Source organism: Rutilus rutilus (genome assembly GCF_951802725.1).
Source record: "Rutilus rutilus genome assembly, chromosome: 12".
Taxonomy (NCBI): Eukaryota; Metazoa; Chordata; class Actinopteri; order Cypriniformes; family Leuciscidae; genus Rutilus; species Rutilus rutilus.
In genome coordinates, this window is record NC_140217.1 from 24,652,661 (window position 1) to 24,671,251 (window position 18,591).

Sequence of the window (18,591 nt, forward strand, 5' to 3'; positions counted from 1 at the left end):
AACGTGGAGGGAAGTGCTTCTGAGTACCAACATTTTTGGCATTTTTTGGACAGGTACACGTTTACCTAATGGATCATGTGACATGTCACACTATCTGTGACATGTACGGAACAGGCCCCACGGCATGTGAATCGCGGATTAACTAAGTTTAATCATCATAGAGTGAAAGTTTATCATTTGGACGTGGTTTTTCTTGCCAATTTACACATTCAAATGATTTTAATCGCGGAAGAAGAGGCGAAAATCGGGAAACACGCTGTTATCTGTGCGCACAGCCTTACACACCCGAAGCACGCACATAGAGAGAGAGAGAGAGAGAGAGAGAGAGAGAGAGAGAGACGCTTTTCAGACAGCGCTCGGACACCGAATTGATTCCTCTTTTGCATTTACTTGGGCTTGAACGGACACATACACACAAAATACAGTTATGTCATAGGTGAACAGCTGAGAAAGAAACAGTATATTCGTTCATGCATTCAGTCTTAAAGTGACAGCAGCCTAATATTCCTGCTGTTGTCTGTGTCATCACATTAAATCATGACTATAAACAACTAAAACATTTTTTTCCATTGTAGTCTTGTTCTATTTGAAGCGCGTTTCTGTATTTGGTTGTGTTGTGAACTTTTGCGGCACGTTTCTGTATTTGGTTGTGTTTTGAGAATTTGGAGCACACATGTGTTGTAAAACTGATGAAGATGTTTTCTTAATTTGCGGGTGTTTTTTCTATGTGTTCTCTTCAGTTGCAGCGCGTTGAGCTCTCTCGGCCACCGTATTATATGCATAACCTGGCATACAAGGTGTTTTAGGGAAACTACAGAGATGCAGTGTGAATCTTGATGCAGTAAATCTTATTAAATTTACTAATGAGCAGTCCCGGAGTAAATTTCTTGTCTTTATTTTTTCTGAAATGATCAGATTTCATGTCAATGTGCTGATGAATTGGTCGAGATCCTGGCTATCACCCTGTCCATTCAAACTCTCTCTTTCAATCTCTAATGGAAATCATTGCTCCATTTGCCCAAGCAAGTAGAAAACCTACCTTCATAACATTAAAGAGCACCTCCTGACCCAAACTGTCCTTCTCCTTAAAGAACTCGTGCTCGGGGTAGGTACGGGCAATGTCCCTGCGGATGAGTTTTTCACAGGGCGAGGTCATCTTCAGCAGCTCCGAGTACTGCTCCTTAATGGGTAGATTCTGGGCATTGCACAACAGCTGCCACACTATTGCTCGGAAGTGATGCGGAATGCCTTTCCTGACCAGTTCCTATGAAAAAAAACAACAACAACAGACCACTTTAAAATATTAACACTGAAAGTCAGGACATAACAGCCTTACTTAAGAGCAAGTTCTCATGTTCCCAGACTTGCCACATCTACAGGGTTTAAGAAGATATTAGTTTATTTGAAGTATTACACCTTAAAATGACTGAAGGCTTCAAGATTGTCAGCATTCAGATGTTCTCCCAAGGGTTTAGTTTGTAACTCAGACAGGATAAGACCATTTTATGCTGCTAAATATAATCTTGTCAGAGACTTCTACAGCACAGCTCGATATTTTTGTAAGCGAATTATGTTTGACCTGATTTCCTGTGCTCATCTGCGCGGCTGGTATCTACAGCTGTTCATTCTTGTGAGGGTCTGAGATGCGAGTCCACCTACATACACTGTTAGCAGTGAGATTCTTCAAAAGCACTCTAGGGGTGTGCTTTGTTAAAACGCCAGGCTTTACAAAGGGCTTCTGTTGCTGCTTTGCTAGAAGAGCCCTAGATCCTCCCTCTTGTACGAAGTCATACAGTAAACACAAACTGCATTTCTCAGTCTCACTGAGCTCAGTAAGTTCTGTGGGAAAGTGGCAATATTGTGCAGGCAACTGCAAAATTTGCATATGTGATTTATATCATTTTCTTTCTTCCCATCGTTTCCGTGAAAATGGTATTGTAAGAGTGAGATGTGTAAAACACTGTTTACTAATATTAATTCAGGAAGAAATGGAAAATATTTCAGAAGGCCTAAGTTTCCGTGTGGCTTTAGAGGAATGTTTCGGAAAGGGCTACTTGATAAAAGATTTCAACCAGCCATTCGAAAGTTAGGAACGTTTTAAAACCGTCTTATGAAATATTTTTTATCATTTGGATTATGTTTCTGGAGACCTACTTATAAATATTGGCCATTTTTGGTGTCAAAACATTCATATGGCACTAAATGTGCTACATACCAGGAGCAAACAACACATGAAGGTTATAAACCACATTCCATCACACCCCATGGGAGTTATTATAAACTCATCTGTATAATAAATGTTGAATATTTATTATTCAAATATATCATTATAATTGCTCTAGAAAACCTACTTTGTGACCGAGGCTGTCATCAGTAAATACAATCCTTTCTTTCTTTGCGCCAACCTTCCTGTTACTTCTGTCCGTCGCCTCATTCAGCAATGGCAATGCACATTTACAGTTTTTCTTTAATTCATGAACACAGCAGCATTACTGATAAATCACTCACATATTATTTCATTTGGGCCATCTATTTTATGACCCTCTTTGTAATGCGTTTCACTATTTTGTAACAGCAATAAATCTGTTTAGCTGTGTACTTGTGCACTATATTTGATGTTGCTGCAGCTGTTCTCTAAATCTCATGTACTGTTGTGATTAAATAAAATAATAATAGCTGGAATTCCATATGTTCAGTTCATATAATAAATGGCATAAATTTGCACACTGTAGCTTGATGTATAATATATCTGCTTACCTTTAGTTGTTTTTCCTTCTTCTTCCACACATCTTCCCACTCGTTGACTATGCGTCCCCACAGGATCCACGAATCCTCCTCCAAGTGCGACAAATTGGAGGAGGCTGAGGAGCTAGACACCAGTGAGGAGCCACTGTTCCTTCGAGAGCCATTCACAGATTTTAAAGACTTACTGTCCGTCTCCAACAACCTGGAAAGACACAATCATAGCAGATAATAGTTAATACAAAAGTAAATTCACATTTTTGCTTGTTCTTTTAAAAGAAACACAAAGAAAACCGAAAAACTGATATATGAACTCAATGTTAACCTACATCAGGTGAAAGCATACCTGGGCAGTATGACTTTACCATGGTGAAGGTTTGCTTAAGCATTATACAAACCAAATGTTCAATAAACAAGTAATGTATTAATAAGAAAATCTGAATTATTCTGTTTTTACCTCAAGTGTTATAAAATATGAGGCAGTGGTTATTGCACTGGTGTCATAAATATTATAATTTTTTTATTAATATCTTTTGGATAAAGTTAAACTAAGAAATATTGTATTTATTTGCATATTAAGCATTAATAAAAAAAACATAAATATTGTGATAAATACCATTACCAAGACAAAATCTTACTGTGGCATTAGACTTTAATTAATGCCACCTAGGGTTGCAAAGGGGCGGAACATTTTTGGTAAATTTCTGGAAACTTTTGAAAAGTTTTCCATTTCCATTGGAAGTTAAGCTGGGAAACATTCCAATTTGTAAACTTAACAGGAATTTACTGTAATCAATTGGAAATGTTGGGAAATTTAGACAAACTGTATCATATACACAAACAAAATGTAAACATTGTGTTTGGTCTTAAGCAGACATGCATGTTAACTAATACAAATGTAAAAAAAAACATTTGACTGATTTATTTGTGAGTAGTAGAACTTTAACAACAACAACAAAAGCATGAATGTTGAATAAAATAAAAATATTCCCTATTACACATAGAAATTAAACTGAATTTGAATTAAATATGGTTGTTTTAACCAAGATTATGCTGCTAGATGGTTTTTTTTTACTACATGTTCCCTGTTATAGGTTAACCTGCAATTTTGCAAATTTTCAGTTTATTCCCATTAATTCCCATGGAAAGTTTCCAACTTCTGGACAATTCCAGAATTTTGCAACCCTAATAACAACCACCATAAACTAAATATTGATACAGTGAAAAGGTGATTTTCCTTAAAGGAAGTCTTGGTGTACAAATGGAACAGAGAAGCAATCATATTAAGTAACACAATAACAGTCACAACACCTGATTTATGTCAACTTTCCTTCCAGTATCAGGGAAGTTGATAATCAGTGAACTGAATGGCAAACTGGGTTTTGGGGCAGGAATGAGGGTAAGATGCCAGCAAAAAGAAAATACATTTCCAGCCATTCTACATTTGTGAAACATTTTGAAACATTTGTGATGTCACTGCTGGCAAACTTAAGGAACCGACATGTTAATGTTGACATTAATGATGTATTTTGGGCAACATTAGCAGTTGCTGTGGCTAAAGTAGTCTTTTTGCTTGATGGGAGAAAAAAAACACTGGATGGCTTGTTTGTTTGAGACATTAATATAGTTAAAAAAAAAACTACAATTCAGAGCAGATAGAAATGCTTAATGGGTGTTAACGGTAGCATTACAGTGACGCTATTTTAAGAATTCAGAATGAACTCTATTTTTTTTCCGAAACGGGGGCCGCTTGCCAAATGAGTGTGCTAGCTTGGGAACATTGGCAGACAGCTATAAATGGAAACTAAATCTAAGATTCTAAAGCATATCTAATGCAAAAAACAACAACAAACAAAAAGCCAAGGCTAACCACATTAGCATGTTCACACACAAAAAAGAACAGGACAATAATAAAACAGCCTATTAAAAAAAAAGACCCCCCAAAAAAGACAAATAAGGCATGAAAAAAGAGACTTTCTGACTAAATCTTTCTGACACTTCCAGCAAAACATGAAACTCCAAACCAGTAAGCAAGTAAAAGTAAAGTAGTAAAACGCATGTTAAATAGTTTGAGTAAAAAAACAAAAACTGTCCCTCTCTGACTGAGTGTCAGCGGGTAGGACTATCATTGTGAACCTGACCCTGGATCAGCTGGAAGACAAGCAGACAATGCTTGTGAGCAACCTCAAAATTTAAGAGCTGACAACACAGACACAAGGCCATGGAAACCTGATCTCGGAAAAAGAGAGGGGCCCCGGGCTTCTAAAGGCAGCACTAGGTGACGTCATGGCCAAGGCTCTGAGGCAGGATCCAGTTACAGCCGCTTTTGGGTCATTCAAGGGGGGCCACGGTTGTTAGGGGTGAAAGGCAGTGAGAGAGAGTCATGGGGTTCACAGCTGAGGGGTTGCGATGCTGAATGAGTTACTGGTGGTAGGTGGGCAGAAAGAGACTCTGTTTTTCTCCAAATTCTGGCCCTTAATCCTCCAAAATGTAACTTTTCAAACCTATGTTTGATAGAAGCACACTGTAAACTGCATTCAAAGTAGCTTAAGGTTACTTTAAATTCCAGTCACAAGTTGCAGTGGGATACATGGGAATGTAATACAATTGGTTGTGGTTGTCTTAGTCACCTCTAAACTTGGATCAACTGATTATTTTAACTAGTATGAATAATAATTCTATCAAGGCATTGGGCAAACAACATGCCTTCCATTAGTCAAGAGTCAAGAGTCAAGAGTCAAGACCAAAAGATAACTGAAGGGAAACTTTGAAGAACATTTGTTATTATTAAAGGAACAGTTTACTAAAGAAATGTAAAAAAAAATTACAATTCTCTTATCATTTACTCACCCTGGTGTCGTTCCAAACTTGCATGACTTTCTTTGTTCTGCTTAACAAAAAAAATATATTTTGAAGATTGATGGTAACCAAACAGTTTTGGCAATTTCTCAAAATACGTTCTCTTATTTTCCACAGGATAAAGAAAGTCATATTTGGAAAAACTTGAGGATGAGTAAATTCATTTTCATTGAAATTTCTTTTTTTGGGTGAACTATCCCTTCAGGTGTATAATGAGCTCTCTAGACAATCTCCATAATATTTGGGGCAAGATGAAGCTTGCATTTGTGTGGGCACAAATGAGAAAGCCTGTTTAAGATGCAAAATCTAGAAATAGCAAAATCTTTGCAGTGAAGAGGGGACGGGAAATAATACTGGAGTGAAAGAGAAAATGGAATGAAATCAGGTCACTTGCAGGGCTTGAACCTGTATCACCTGCTTGTCTCCAATGTATCAAGAGTATGTGCGTGCACTGCTACTACTGCAAACCTCTATCAAGATGGTATTTACTCAAAGGTCAGAAAGTTTACATTGGGAAAACCCAGCAAACGGTTGCACATTTATGTCCACTCGCAAGCCATCATAAAGTTGTTTAGAAGTTATGTTAAATGCAAATGAAACAAAGCAAATAATTAGTTAAAATAAAATCTTATGTTAAATAAAGTACATAAACTGTAGGGATTTACCTATTTGATGAATTCAGTGAGCATTTAAGACAATTTGCATTCCAATTGTTGCTTCTGTGTTAATGATTCACTGCTGGTTAAAGTGCAAAGCAAATTCTTGTACAGGAAACAAACATGACACATTCCACAACAAATATAAATATACAAATATTTTACTTCGTAAAAGCAGATAGAAAGCCAAGCACTTTTTCTATGAATGAATTAAAGCAACCACAAACAAAAAACAAGACTGACAGCGAAAAAGACTGCGCTACTAAAATTCGTAACTGGCTGTGAATTTCAGCTCCGCTGCATCTGCAGTGTTGTGCGATAGAGAATTGATCAAAGGTATTACTGTGAAGCTGCTCACCATGGGAAGTTCATTCTGCAATCCACATGTCTTTCCTCGGATTCCTCCAAGTAATCCCAAATGTGCCTGTGAGAAGTGAAACAACCTGATTTTCTCTCACACACTCTTTGTGTTTGTCTCACCCTACTCTCTCTCTCTCTCTGAGCCCACATAAACACACACACAAACACTGCTTATCTAAAGTGCAAAGGCCCTCGACCAGTGCAGCGGCTAAGCAAAATCACAGTGGAGTTTAACATTTGTGCGAGTATGCATGGAGAAGGCTAAAAAATGAACTGTTTGCCACATCTGCTAATGGTGGGTGAATTAAAAATAATTACTGGCTTTTATTTAACGGCTATGAACCCATATTATGCATTAAAACAACAGAATTATTTAGCAGTTTTTTCTTTTGCATATTCACTTGTATGTATCATATAGCCATTTTTTGTCTCTCTGTAAAACATAACCTGTTACAATCTCATGAAGAAATTTATTTGCATTTTACTCTAATTTGGCCTTTCATTTTGGACCATGGTATGAAGTGTCTTGAGTGTCTTGACCATATACATTACTATGGAAGCTTATTTCCCCCACGGAATAAAAAAATTAAAAGATAATTGTGACTTTTTTTCTTACAATTGCAAGTTTATTTCTAGCAACTGTGAGTTTGTCTAGCAGCAATTCTGACTTTTTCCTCACAATTGAGAGTTTATATCGCAATTCTGACTTCTTTTCTCAGAATTGTGAGATATAAACTCGCAATTGCAAGTTATAAAGTCCAATTCTGAGGAAGCAATTAACTTTTTATTTTTTATCCAGAGGTAGTAAAGGAAGTAAGCTCCTATAAATTACAATTTAAAAGTTTAGGGTCAGTATATATATATAAAAAAAAAAATGTCTTACTTATACTGCAGTCTTGATGAGAATAAGAGACTTGTCACTATTGAATACATCAATAAATAATTGTGTTTGAAACTTCCCCAGATACGCCAGAGAGAGTCTCAGTGTGTCAGAGAGACAGAGCACATCTGTGGCATCAATCTCTAATAATGCTGTACGTGCCTCAGTTTTGTTGAGTGCCATGTCTTAGAAGTATCTCTGACCTCACAGAGAAATGTTGGTTTAGACTAGCTGCTGCTTCTTGAATTCTTGAAAATATGAATTAAACAATAAATAGAAATATGGATAAGAAATGAAAGTATCAATGTAATATTGTAAGAAATTAAATTGTGATATATCCATATCTGATTGTATCAGCGCATCCCTAACTTAGATTCATCAGTGGCACTCAAGGCCCTATTTCTGCAGTGGTAAGACGAGCTCAAATGGCCATGTAAAGAATCGGAGCTCCAAACACTCCACAGATCCTCTGCCCTACTTTCGAGCTGCAGAGAGAACTCTGTGTGGGTGTTGCATTCGCCCAAGCGGATCACACTGATTCCGCTCTAATACCGAAACCAGTCTGTGATACCAAAAACAACAAGGTGAAAGCAAGCAATGGGTCTCCAACCTAATCAATACTCAATGAGGAAAGGGGAGGGTTTTTGATCTGCCAACAACAAATTCAAATAAATGCTCACGAAAAGTTCAACATGCCCATTAACACTTTAAAAAAGACCAGGAAATTAGTTGCAGATGCTGATACAGTAACAAATTCTTATGTGAAACCAGGAAGGAAAAGGCCTTTATTATATTGCAGGTCTCCTTCCTGGTTTCTAATGTGGCAGTTTAAGTCAATTCAGCTGATTTTAAAAGGCCTGACTGTCAAATATATATTTGTTTTACTCTGCTTTGCTATCAATATCAGATGAATTGCCTAACGTAAGCATTATGAAAGTGCTGAGGCTTATGTTGACTTGAGAGAAGACACTCTCTGACATGTGCCATGCAGCATTACACTAATGGCATGCATACTGTGAGAGACAGCGGGTGATTGGTTATTGCCAGTGATCTCTGGGACCAGCTGTGGCCTCCAGCTGTCCTGATAAAGACTGGGGTCAAAGGTCAGCCAGCCTGAGCACCACACCCACTCTGCTTTTTAATAAAGGTTGCAAGTCAAAGTGGGTTAACGTACTAAATAGGGCTGCACGATATGAGGAAAAGCTGCGATGTGCGATAACATTGTTTAATATTGCGATGACGATATGACTTGCGATAAATATTCAAATCTGAATGTTAGCTATACTGTTCCCATGTCTTAGCGCTTTAATAGGTTCTTTGCGAACCTAAACATTGAATAGCCTATTCCCACTGAATAAAGAAATCAAATAGATCATTTTTGACATGCTTTTATTGAACAAATTACACATAAATGAGGCATTATATAACTATAAGAAATAGGGGTGTAACGGTTCACAAAATTCACGGTTCGGTTCGATACGATACACTTGTGTCACGGTTCGGTACGTTTTCGATACAGCAAAAAGAAAGAAATGCCAGAGAAATTTCCTTGATTTTTTTATTTTTATTAAAACTAACATAAAGTATGATATTTTTTTTTACTTTGAGCAATTCTGGAGCTATAATTGACTCTTCTTAGGAGCATATAAAACAAAACAGCTCCTTGGAAAAAATGAAATGTAATATTGTAGTAGTTATAAACAAAGGTTTATTTTAGTTCAGATTAACATTTGAGGGCAGCAATTGTATTCATAATGTCAAAATAAAACCGACGTAATGTTACTTGAAGGCATTATAGCCTACTATTCCTGCCAAACATCCATGGTTGCAGTTAGTGTTACTACAGTAAATCCATGGTGAATGTTGCTGATCTGTGGACACTGGATAGTTCATTCATGGCACAATGTTTCTTCCTGGTTTCTACGTCAGCGCTAAATGTGAAAATGTGAATGTTTCTCACTAGATCTCGCAGCGATGTTATTACTTCTGTGGCGAATTCAAATGATTTCTTTACTGGATCTCTTATTAGCGCTGTGTAGTAACAGTCGCATGATCACGATCGCGCTGCACTGGTCCAAACTGATAAACGGTCCTTCAACCACACAATAACGAGCAGTTTCGTTCCGTTTGCATTATGTTTGGCGCATGTAATAAACTGCTTTCCCTTATTCATCGTGTCAGGCTGTCTGTTGCGATGTGTTCATCGCGATGACGATGAAAATTCTATGTTTCGTTCAGCTCAAGTCAAATCAAGTCACCTTTTTGGACCTTCTTCCAAAAACAGCCTTTTTCCACCTTAGAAACATTTCTAAGCTACGTAATATGCTATCAGTTTCTGATGCAGAAAAGTTAGTTCATGCATTCATGACCTCGAGACTAGATTACTGTCATGCTTTATTAGCTGGTTGTCCTGCATCCTCAATAAACAAGCTACAGTTAGTCCAAAATGCAGCCGCTAGAGTTCTTACTAGATCAAGAAAATATGATCATATAACACCGATTTTATCATCACTGCATTGGTTACCTATAAAGTTCCGTATTAATTACAAGGTATTGCTACTAATCCATCGTGCTCTTTAAGATCACTAAATTCTAGGCTTTTGGTCATACCTAAGACATCCAGATCCACCAAAGGAGGGAGAGCATTTTCACATTTAGCTCCAAAACTCTGGAATAGTCTTCCTGATACTGTTCGTTGCTCAGACTCGCTCTCCCAGTTTAAAACTAGATTAAAGTCGCATCTCTTCAGCCAGGCATTCATATAATATTTTTAATCTTACAGTTAAATCCTGTCTCTAGTTCATAAACGCCAGAGGAGAACTGGACCCCGACTGAGACTGGGTTCTCCCAAGTTTTTTTTTTCTCCATTAGGTCACCTGATGGAGTTTTAGGACACCATTAGGTCACTTGATGGAGTTTTTCGGTTCGTTGCCACTGTTGCCTTTGGCTTGCTCAGTTGGGGATATTTTGGGGATATTTAATTTTATCAATCAATAAATTCCACTAGAAACAAACCTTGTTGTATTATTTTAATTTAATACTGTGAAGCTGCTTTGATACAATCTGTATTGTGAAAAGCGCTATACAAATATACTCGAATTGACTTGACCTTCATTTATATAGCACTTTTAACAATATAGATTGTTTCAAAGCAGCTTTACACTGATAACAGAGATTGTTTTGGCTTTATAGCAGCTCTAGAATAAAGTTATTGTCCAAGCTAAAGTTAGTTTTTGATTGATTCACTTCCATTGCACAGATCATTAGTTATTAACTTACGGGCCGCTTACACAACACTATTTTAACTGAAAACAGAAAGCTTTTAATGTGTTACAGCCGCTCATATGCACGACAACAGTGCATTCTGCAAACCCTAAAATAGGTTCCAAGGTGCAAGTTTAGAATAAAAAAACAAAAAAACATTATCATCTCCGTGTAAACTTCAAAAACGTGAATCTGTGAAAACGGTGACAGTGTGCACATGCATATTATGTGTGGTGTATGCGCATTTGAATACTGTATATAGGCCAATGTGCGCAGGCGCGTAGTCTTTCTCTAGAAATTGACATCGCCAAATTACATGTCTGGCCCGCATAATGCAGAATTTCTAGTCGCTTCCGCGGATCCATGCGAACTAGAATCATTTTGACTACGTTTTATCTGTACAGGGGTAAAGAGAAGGGAAGGAGGCCTTCACAGGTTAAATTAATAACAAGATGGAAAAAAGTACAACTGCACATCCATAGTTGCTTTTTTCCCTCCCTTAGTTTGCTGTGCAAAACTGTACAGGTAAACGAATGTTTTCTTAGACTAAACTACGGGTTATTCGAACCAATGTGAAAAATGCAGCAAATCACGGATGAAATTAGTTGGCAATGAATTAGTTAAAATACTGGCCCATGCATTCCATTACCATAAATGTTACTGTTCCTCATTTAACATTTACACTGCCGTTCAGACTTTTTTTAGTTCAGACAAAATTAATACTTTTTTGAAAAGATGCATGAAACCGATTAAAAGTGACAGTAAAGACTTTTACATTGTTACAAAAAAACTGGAATAAATCATTATTGACAGGAATCAATTATATTTTGCAATATATTAACATAGAAAATGAAATAATATTTCACAATTTCACTGTTTTTATACAAACAAATGCAGAGACGTCTTTCAAAAACATTTGAAAAAAATCTTACCAACCCTAAACTTTGATAGTATATATATATATATATATATATTACTGCAGAGTGAGAGGTAGAATAAGATCAGGATACATCACCGGCAAGACTCGAACCAGTGTCACTCGCATGAACATCACAGTTTGGAGCAAATTTTCAAACTGTGTTGAGCTATTCTCATACATGTAAACAATTGAAGACAGAGACAAAAAAGGAAGACTGATAGACCGACAGCTCCACAAACCTTTATCTCTCCCAGGTTCTATATTTGGAAAAGTACTATGTCACCACTTGTCTGAGAACACAACACAGCCACCCCAGTAAAGGCTTCACTGTGTTAACATCATGTCAGTGCTCTTGACATATCACTGTTTGTATTAAAGAGCAGGCTAAATTTGGACCACACCAGAAGAGAAGCTGGACAAGACTCTGAGCTCCTCAACACAAGGTTGGACAACCTTTAAAAGGAAAGTATCCAAGACTGAAAACAAATTGTAAGTACAAAAACAACAAAAATATTTCCTTTAAAAAAAAGAAAAAAAAATTGAAGACTTTTCAACTTTCTGCTTTTCAGCATAAAATAATGCTTGTACACGTGTTGTCTTTCTCAATGGTTTACGTTCACTGATTTGGGACAGTGACAGCTCCTTCAACTGTCCAGAACGTCTTTTACGCTAAGAGGTGCACCTGCATCTGTCATGTTAACAGAAAAAAATATCGATTCATGGCTTTTGCAAATCAATATTGAATCGACCACATTTTAAAAAACGATTAATTGACAAATCTTTTTTTTTTTTTTTGCCCAGCCGTAATATCAAGCACAACCCACAGTAGACTTCATAACAAGACGGTCACATTACACGATTTGACTAATTTGGACTTTTAATGAGGGGTGAAAGCAGCCTACAAAGAACAGAATGAGGCACAATAATCATTTTATCTCGACTATCGATCTTAATGATCGTTGGAAGTCAAAATCGAAACTAAAAATTCAATTAATCGCATGACCCTATTATTTATCATGTTCATTCATTTAGAAACCCTGCACTTTTCAATTCCTTTATAAATGCTGTTCTTGTATTCAAATTAAGCGCAGCCAACAAGTCTTTGCATGTGCTACGGAATCTTCTTCTGTATCGGTATTCATATCCATATCAGCAAGGAATATGTGACGGTACATCAGCGTATCAACATTTCGAACACAGCCCAAATAGACAGTGTTAACACCCAATAAGCACTGCAATGTTCCGACAAAACAGTGCTCCCAAAATGCTTCTGGTAATGGGAAAATGGTTAAAAGTGTTGTGCTTTGGTAAACACTAAAGATACAAAAATCATCCCGATGACATTGGGTGAAGCACTCGTACCTGTTCTGCTCCTCTAGTTTGGCCAACAGCTCCACATCGTCTGGGCTGAGCTGGGACGGGGAGGCTGAGGAGGGCGAGGACAGTGAGGCAGTGGATGAAGCCACAGTGGTGTGCAGCGAGGAGGGCGTGGCCACCTGACTAGCCATCTGACTCACCGTGTGCGACACTGAGTTCTTCACCCATGAAAGAGTCGAACTCAGCTTGCCTGCTACCTTGTCTGTCGCCACCTGTGGAAAAATAAAATAAAGATTATTTAAGTAGGAAAACAAAATTGTTACATTGAATTCAGAAAACTTCTAAAAGGCTTGATTTTAACAAACTAATGATATGTTATGAGACGTTTCTTGTTATAAATTGTGCTTCTTGATTTTATATAATACATGATTTGTCAAATCACTTGAAAATGTCAGGGTTTAGCCTAACAATGTACTAATATTAAAAATGATCATCATGCTCTTCTAGATAAAATGTTTAAAGCAACTTCATAGTTTTTAGACCGCTTTACATTTTTTTTTTCATTGTAAACTGATTCTGACACCTGATGCAATGATGCAAACACTAAATATAATGCTAATATTATGTAAGCTACATAAATTGCATTATTTTGAAGAATGAGAAACAAATTAAAACAGACATTCTTGTTTATGAAAAAATGATCTAAATCTACAGGAGCGACTGCAGGTTTTGACCAACCAGAAGAATATTATGTAAGCTACATTTTCATATTTTGAACAATGAGACACAAATTAAAAGGGTATATCAGAACATCAGAATTAGATCTAGTAAACATCATCTCAACAATGTTGCAGGATGTCCACAACACTACCAATCTTTTATCTTGTGTAGAGTGCATATTAAACTAATCCTGGATAAAATAATTACAGCAAAATCTGTGCAGAATGTGTTTGTGTTACTACAATCTTACAAACTGTGAAACTAACTGAGGCCATTTCTGCAATGAGATGTTTTAAGAACTGAAACTTGAGGAATGGTTTCAGCTTTGTTGGTGAGGATGCTGGGATGGCCTGAAAGACCGATAATTCCCTTACACAGACATTCTTGTGTATGAAAAAATTCAGGTCAGTGAAAACAGCTTTGCACTGTCCAAAATGTGCATGTAGACTGATTTGAATGTGACAAAGTTTATATTACCACAAACAAACACACTGGTTTTCATACTTGGTTTGGACCCTACAGTTTCATTGTTCAGTTTCCCTTATATAATTTTTTTTTGATGTGCTAAAAAAAAAAAAATCCTACAAGCACTATTTTTACGACTCTAAAGCAATAGTTCAACCAACAATTTAAATACGTTCTTTCTTCTGTAGAACACAAAATGAGATCTTATGAAGAATGTTGGTTACCACTGACTTTCATTGTACGGATAGGTGGTAAAATGTTGTAGCTTTAAGGCTTTTATAAGTCAGTTTAGTTTTGGTCTTAGCACATTTCTCTCATAAGATTGAACATATTTGGCAAAATAATTGTTCATCTGTCATAAAAGCACAGCATCCATAAAAAATAAGTAAATCACCCTTTGTAATCATCTGACAATAAAAGAGTCTTTGCAGACAAAAACTGCTCCATGACATCAGACGTCACTTTTGTTTGGCATCCTCTTCAAAAGTGGCTCTTTGAAAGACTTGGATTTGATTTTAGTGTCTTTTATTCCATGTCTATAGCTTTGCGGTGTACGCATGCTAGTGTACTCCTAAAACTTAGGAAAAAAGTTTAGCAGATACAGAAATTTGCTGTATTTCTACCAAAACTACCAAAATATTGAGGTCTCATCTTCCAGTTGATGTGGGCAAGTCCAATCATTTATCCAATAAAATTCTCCCTAAAATGAGCAAGTCCCTTACCCCAAAACCAAATACTTGTCTCTGACTTAACATAGCAAAGCAAGTACCAAACCATGATTCATGGCCAAAAAAACCCGGGACAAACCCTTACATATGACCTGGACCACCTTCCTCTTTCAATGAAAAATAGGCTACATCAGCACAGGAAAGAAACCTGTATTTGTGAAGCCATTTCAAGTGCTCTTTAAACTGCTATGTAAAGGGTTTTATAAAACACTTATACCGTACAGCTACAAAAGCAAAATGGTTTACTAGGTCATTCATTAGGTGTGTACACTGTAGATTGGAAACCGATGCCGTATGTCATTCTCTATTTTCAAAAGATGACCTCTAGAAGGTTTGGACTAAGGGAATATTTGGACAGTTGTGTACTTTCCACCGGAACGGCAGTAGTAAAAACACTGACTCACTAAAACTGAATCGCACTGAAGACATTAAAAAGGCACAAAGCAGAATCTCGTGTCAACTGACATTACGAAAAACCTTAAGACAACTAGGAGCAGCAGGCCATGACAGTGTAACATTAGCAAGGCAAGAATCCTCCTACTCCATCTAGGATTTCCTAGGTGTACTTTGCTCTTACCTGAAGAAAGATGTCACCCTAACTGAGGTCCTCGCTAATTCCATAAACAAATCCACAGGAGAAATAACGGTATTTGAAGACAGGATTCTCTTGTGACTTATCTCAGTGGTCTTCTGAGACGTTTAGTAGATTCCAAAGTCACACTGTTGTCTAGGTGTCACCTGGGGTCAAAGTGCTCAGGTTATTAGACGCAGAGGCAGCTGTAAAGTAGACAGAAGCAGTTGTATAAGCTTCTGCCTTCCCTTCTACAGCTGTAACACTAATTCATGCCTTGGAATTCACCCGACAGAGAAAAAAAATCCTTCCCTGTAAAACCTCTGTGACGTCTGAGCTCACCGCGTCGAGCTTTGCGACATAAGTGAGCTGTAATGATAAACCCAGGGGAAGTCTACCTCTTTACAACAAAGCAGGTTTCTCATTTGCATGTGGCACTTCTCTGAATCCTCTATAAGACAGATCACGTTTCCTCTTGCAATCTCCATTTCTGACAAATTATTATGACCACACGCCTATGCATGACTTCTGTGGTTTCACAAACCACCAAAAACAAAATGTTATAGTATTCCCCAGCAAAATGCCTAGAAATGACTCAAAGCAGTCAAAGTTGGAAACACCCTTTCTTAGATAGTGTTACAGTTAGAAGAGTGACTCAGAAAGAGGCGGGGCATAGACAGGAAGATAAGAAACAAAGTGCAGATACAAATGTGTTTTTTTTTTTTATATACTTTTTTTGCTAAATAAGTTCAGCCCAAATTTAGCTCAAAAGTCTGGTCAAAGCTTTCTAGTAAAATATTATTTACACTTGTAGCACAGGTAAGACCAGTAACAGCTGAAGTTGTTAAAAATGTTCATCCCCTTCACGCAAATCTTAGTTTTGCATGTTCTGATACTGAAAATATAATAATCACAACAATAATTCAGCAACAAAAACAATGAGCCACATGCACACTGCAGCTAAATACGGTCAGCTGCAATCACTCCCAAATTTACATTAAAGGCCAGGGATAAAAAAAATTTACAAATTTTATTTACAGTAAAAAATAGAGTGTCTCCCCAGAGTGTGTATGTGAAGTTTTAGCTCAAAATACCCCACAGATATTGTTAAAGTTGTCACTTTTTGAGGGTGAGCAAAAATGCACCGTTTTTGTGTCTGTTCCTTTAAATACAAATGAGCTGCTCACGGCACAGAGGGCGGGGCTTCAGCTTTTGTCCTTTTACCTCCCACACACATGCAAATTTCAAAATCTTTCAGCCTTTTACGTTCAAACCGAAGTCAGAAAGATGGAGAGACTCAAGAAGAAGTGACAACATTTCTGAATGGTTAGTTGATGTATTTATGTAGCTTATGTGTAGTTATCTTCTCGCATATTCTGTCTTGATCATCTATAAATCGTGTTCCGGGGGCGGGTTTATGTCAATTTTAGGGTTAGTGATGTCACTAACCCGGGAGGAATGTCGTGTAGTCCCTACCAGCCATTTGTTGTAGTCCTTAAAAAGCAATTTCTTTAAAAGAAATATCTCCCTTTGCTTTGAACTTTGAGCGTTGTAACTTTGCAGGTGTTGTTTATGCTTAAACAGCTACATTACACACTAACTAAAGTTAGAAAAGTGAAATCATATTCAACCACCCCTTTAAAACCTCATAGTTCACCAAACAGAACTGGTCAGTTAATCCGGATCTGCGTCTCTCATTATGCCAACAGCTGTACCTCTTAAACACAGCTGTTTCCGTGCATTAGGAGCTACACACATACATGCAAAATACAATTTGCCTGGTTTTATCAGAAATAAAATCACAATCAGATTTCAGACTCTAGTCCGCTGATCCACAAATTAGCTCCATTTTTTAAATATCATGCAACATGTAAATAAGAAACCAAAAGGAACTAAACTCCTATATATATATATATATATATAGCCATTTGTCGTGGTGTCCGAAACCATAGTGCACGTTATTGAGTGCACTGCACTCGTTCAATCCCATAATGCACCGCAAAAGAATATAACCGATGTACGCTCAATGGCTAGAGAAAACCCATAATGCACTGTGAGAGTCGCGCACCGAATGAATTCCCGCATCTGAACAGAAGATGGCGCCCGCAGATGAATTATCCATCCATCCATTTTCCAAACCGCTGGTCCAATGTGGCTACAGCGTAAGATCACACAGATATAAACTCCTGTATATAAAATACTGCAATAAAAACATAATTTGGTTAAGCCTAACTTATCCTCTCAGGGGAACGAGTGTTTTCATACCCTGAGAGGAGAAGAGTAACTGCTAGGAAACAGAATAACAATATCACTTCATCTGCCCTGGCCTTCTAAATGATTCATGCAGAGGTGCTGGGCTGTGTTTGCTGAACAAGACAAAAAAAAAAAAAGAGAGCAAGGTCAGGCCTCATGCATTTTCATTATGTTTAATGAAAATCCCCAAAGATATCTCCCGTTTTCTAACAGTGGAATTATTATCTACCAAGTACAACAACAGAAACGGGCACATGAAAGGCAACACAGGCACATCTGTAATATCTGTGCACCATGGGCCACAATGAGATGTCAATTTTTAGACAAGAAATATCATCTCTGTGAAAAGGCGTTGTGAAAAACAGAACTTCTTGCACAATCAACATACTGCAGAAGGAAACAACCATTTCACATTATATTAGATGATAATGAAATGATTAATTGCAAGTCACACCATTTTTTTTCAAGTGAGACTGAGCATAAAAATGCTATAATTCACTTTACAGTTTAGGATGTGCATGAGTAATTGGTGCAGAACTAGTAAAAACACAATTAGTATAAAAATTGATATATTTTTGTGTTATTATTATTTAGATTTTTTTTATTTATTGATCATTTGAATTTGCATTTTTCATAAATGTAAAGGTTGAAGAATTTGCCATTCCTATTAGAGATGTATAAAACAAATAAAAAAATACTGTGACCCAATTCTCTTTTTTTTTTCATTAGAGAAATAGAAGTGTATGTATTGGACAGAGGCAAATTAGTTCATGACTTTAAGCCTCCGTCATGACCCCAGACTAATCTCCAGCTGACAATGATATACTGTCAAAAAACCCTGGCAGGCAAACCTCAGC

General features: G+C 37.1%; 1 protein-coding gene across 7 annotated transcripts in view; it reads right to left on the bottom strand.

The window, feature by feature from the left end:
• evi5b (ecotropic viral integration site 5b) overlaps positions 1-18,591 on the bottom strand; it is a 57,285-nt gene that overhangs the window by 27,108 nt on the left and 11,586 nt on the right. For 4 of the 7 annotated variants that reach the window (XM_084426450.1, XM_084426448.1, XM_084426445.1 and 1 more), the window contains 3 exons: positions 13,043-13,269; positions 2,758-2,947; positions 1,040-1,264 (listed from right to left, as the gene is read on the bottom strand). In XM_084426450.1, coding sequence (XP_084282576.1) covers positions 1,040-1,264; positions 2,758-2,947; positions 13,043-13,188 — 561 coding nt within the window. In that variant the 5' untranslated portion in view covers positions 13,189-13,269. Of the gene's footprint in view, positions 1-1,039; positions 1,265-2,757; positions 2,948-6,615; positions 6,758-13,042; positions 13,270-15,487; positions 15,649-18,591 lie in introns of those variants that run through there. The other 3 variants (XM_084426451.1, XM_084426449.1, XM_084426446.1) reach the window with 2 other exon arrangements.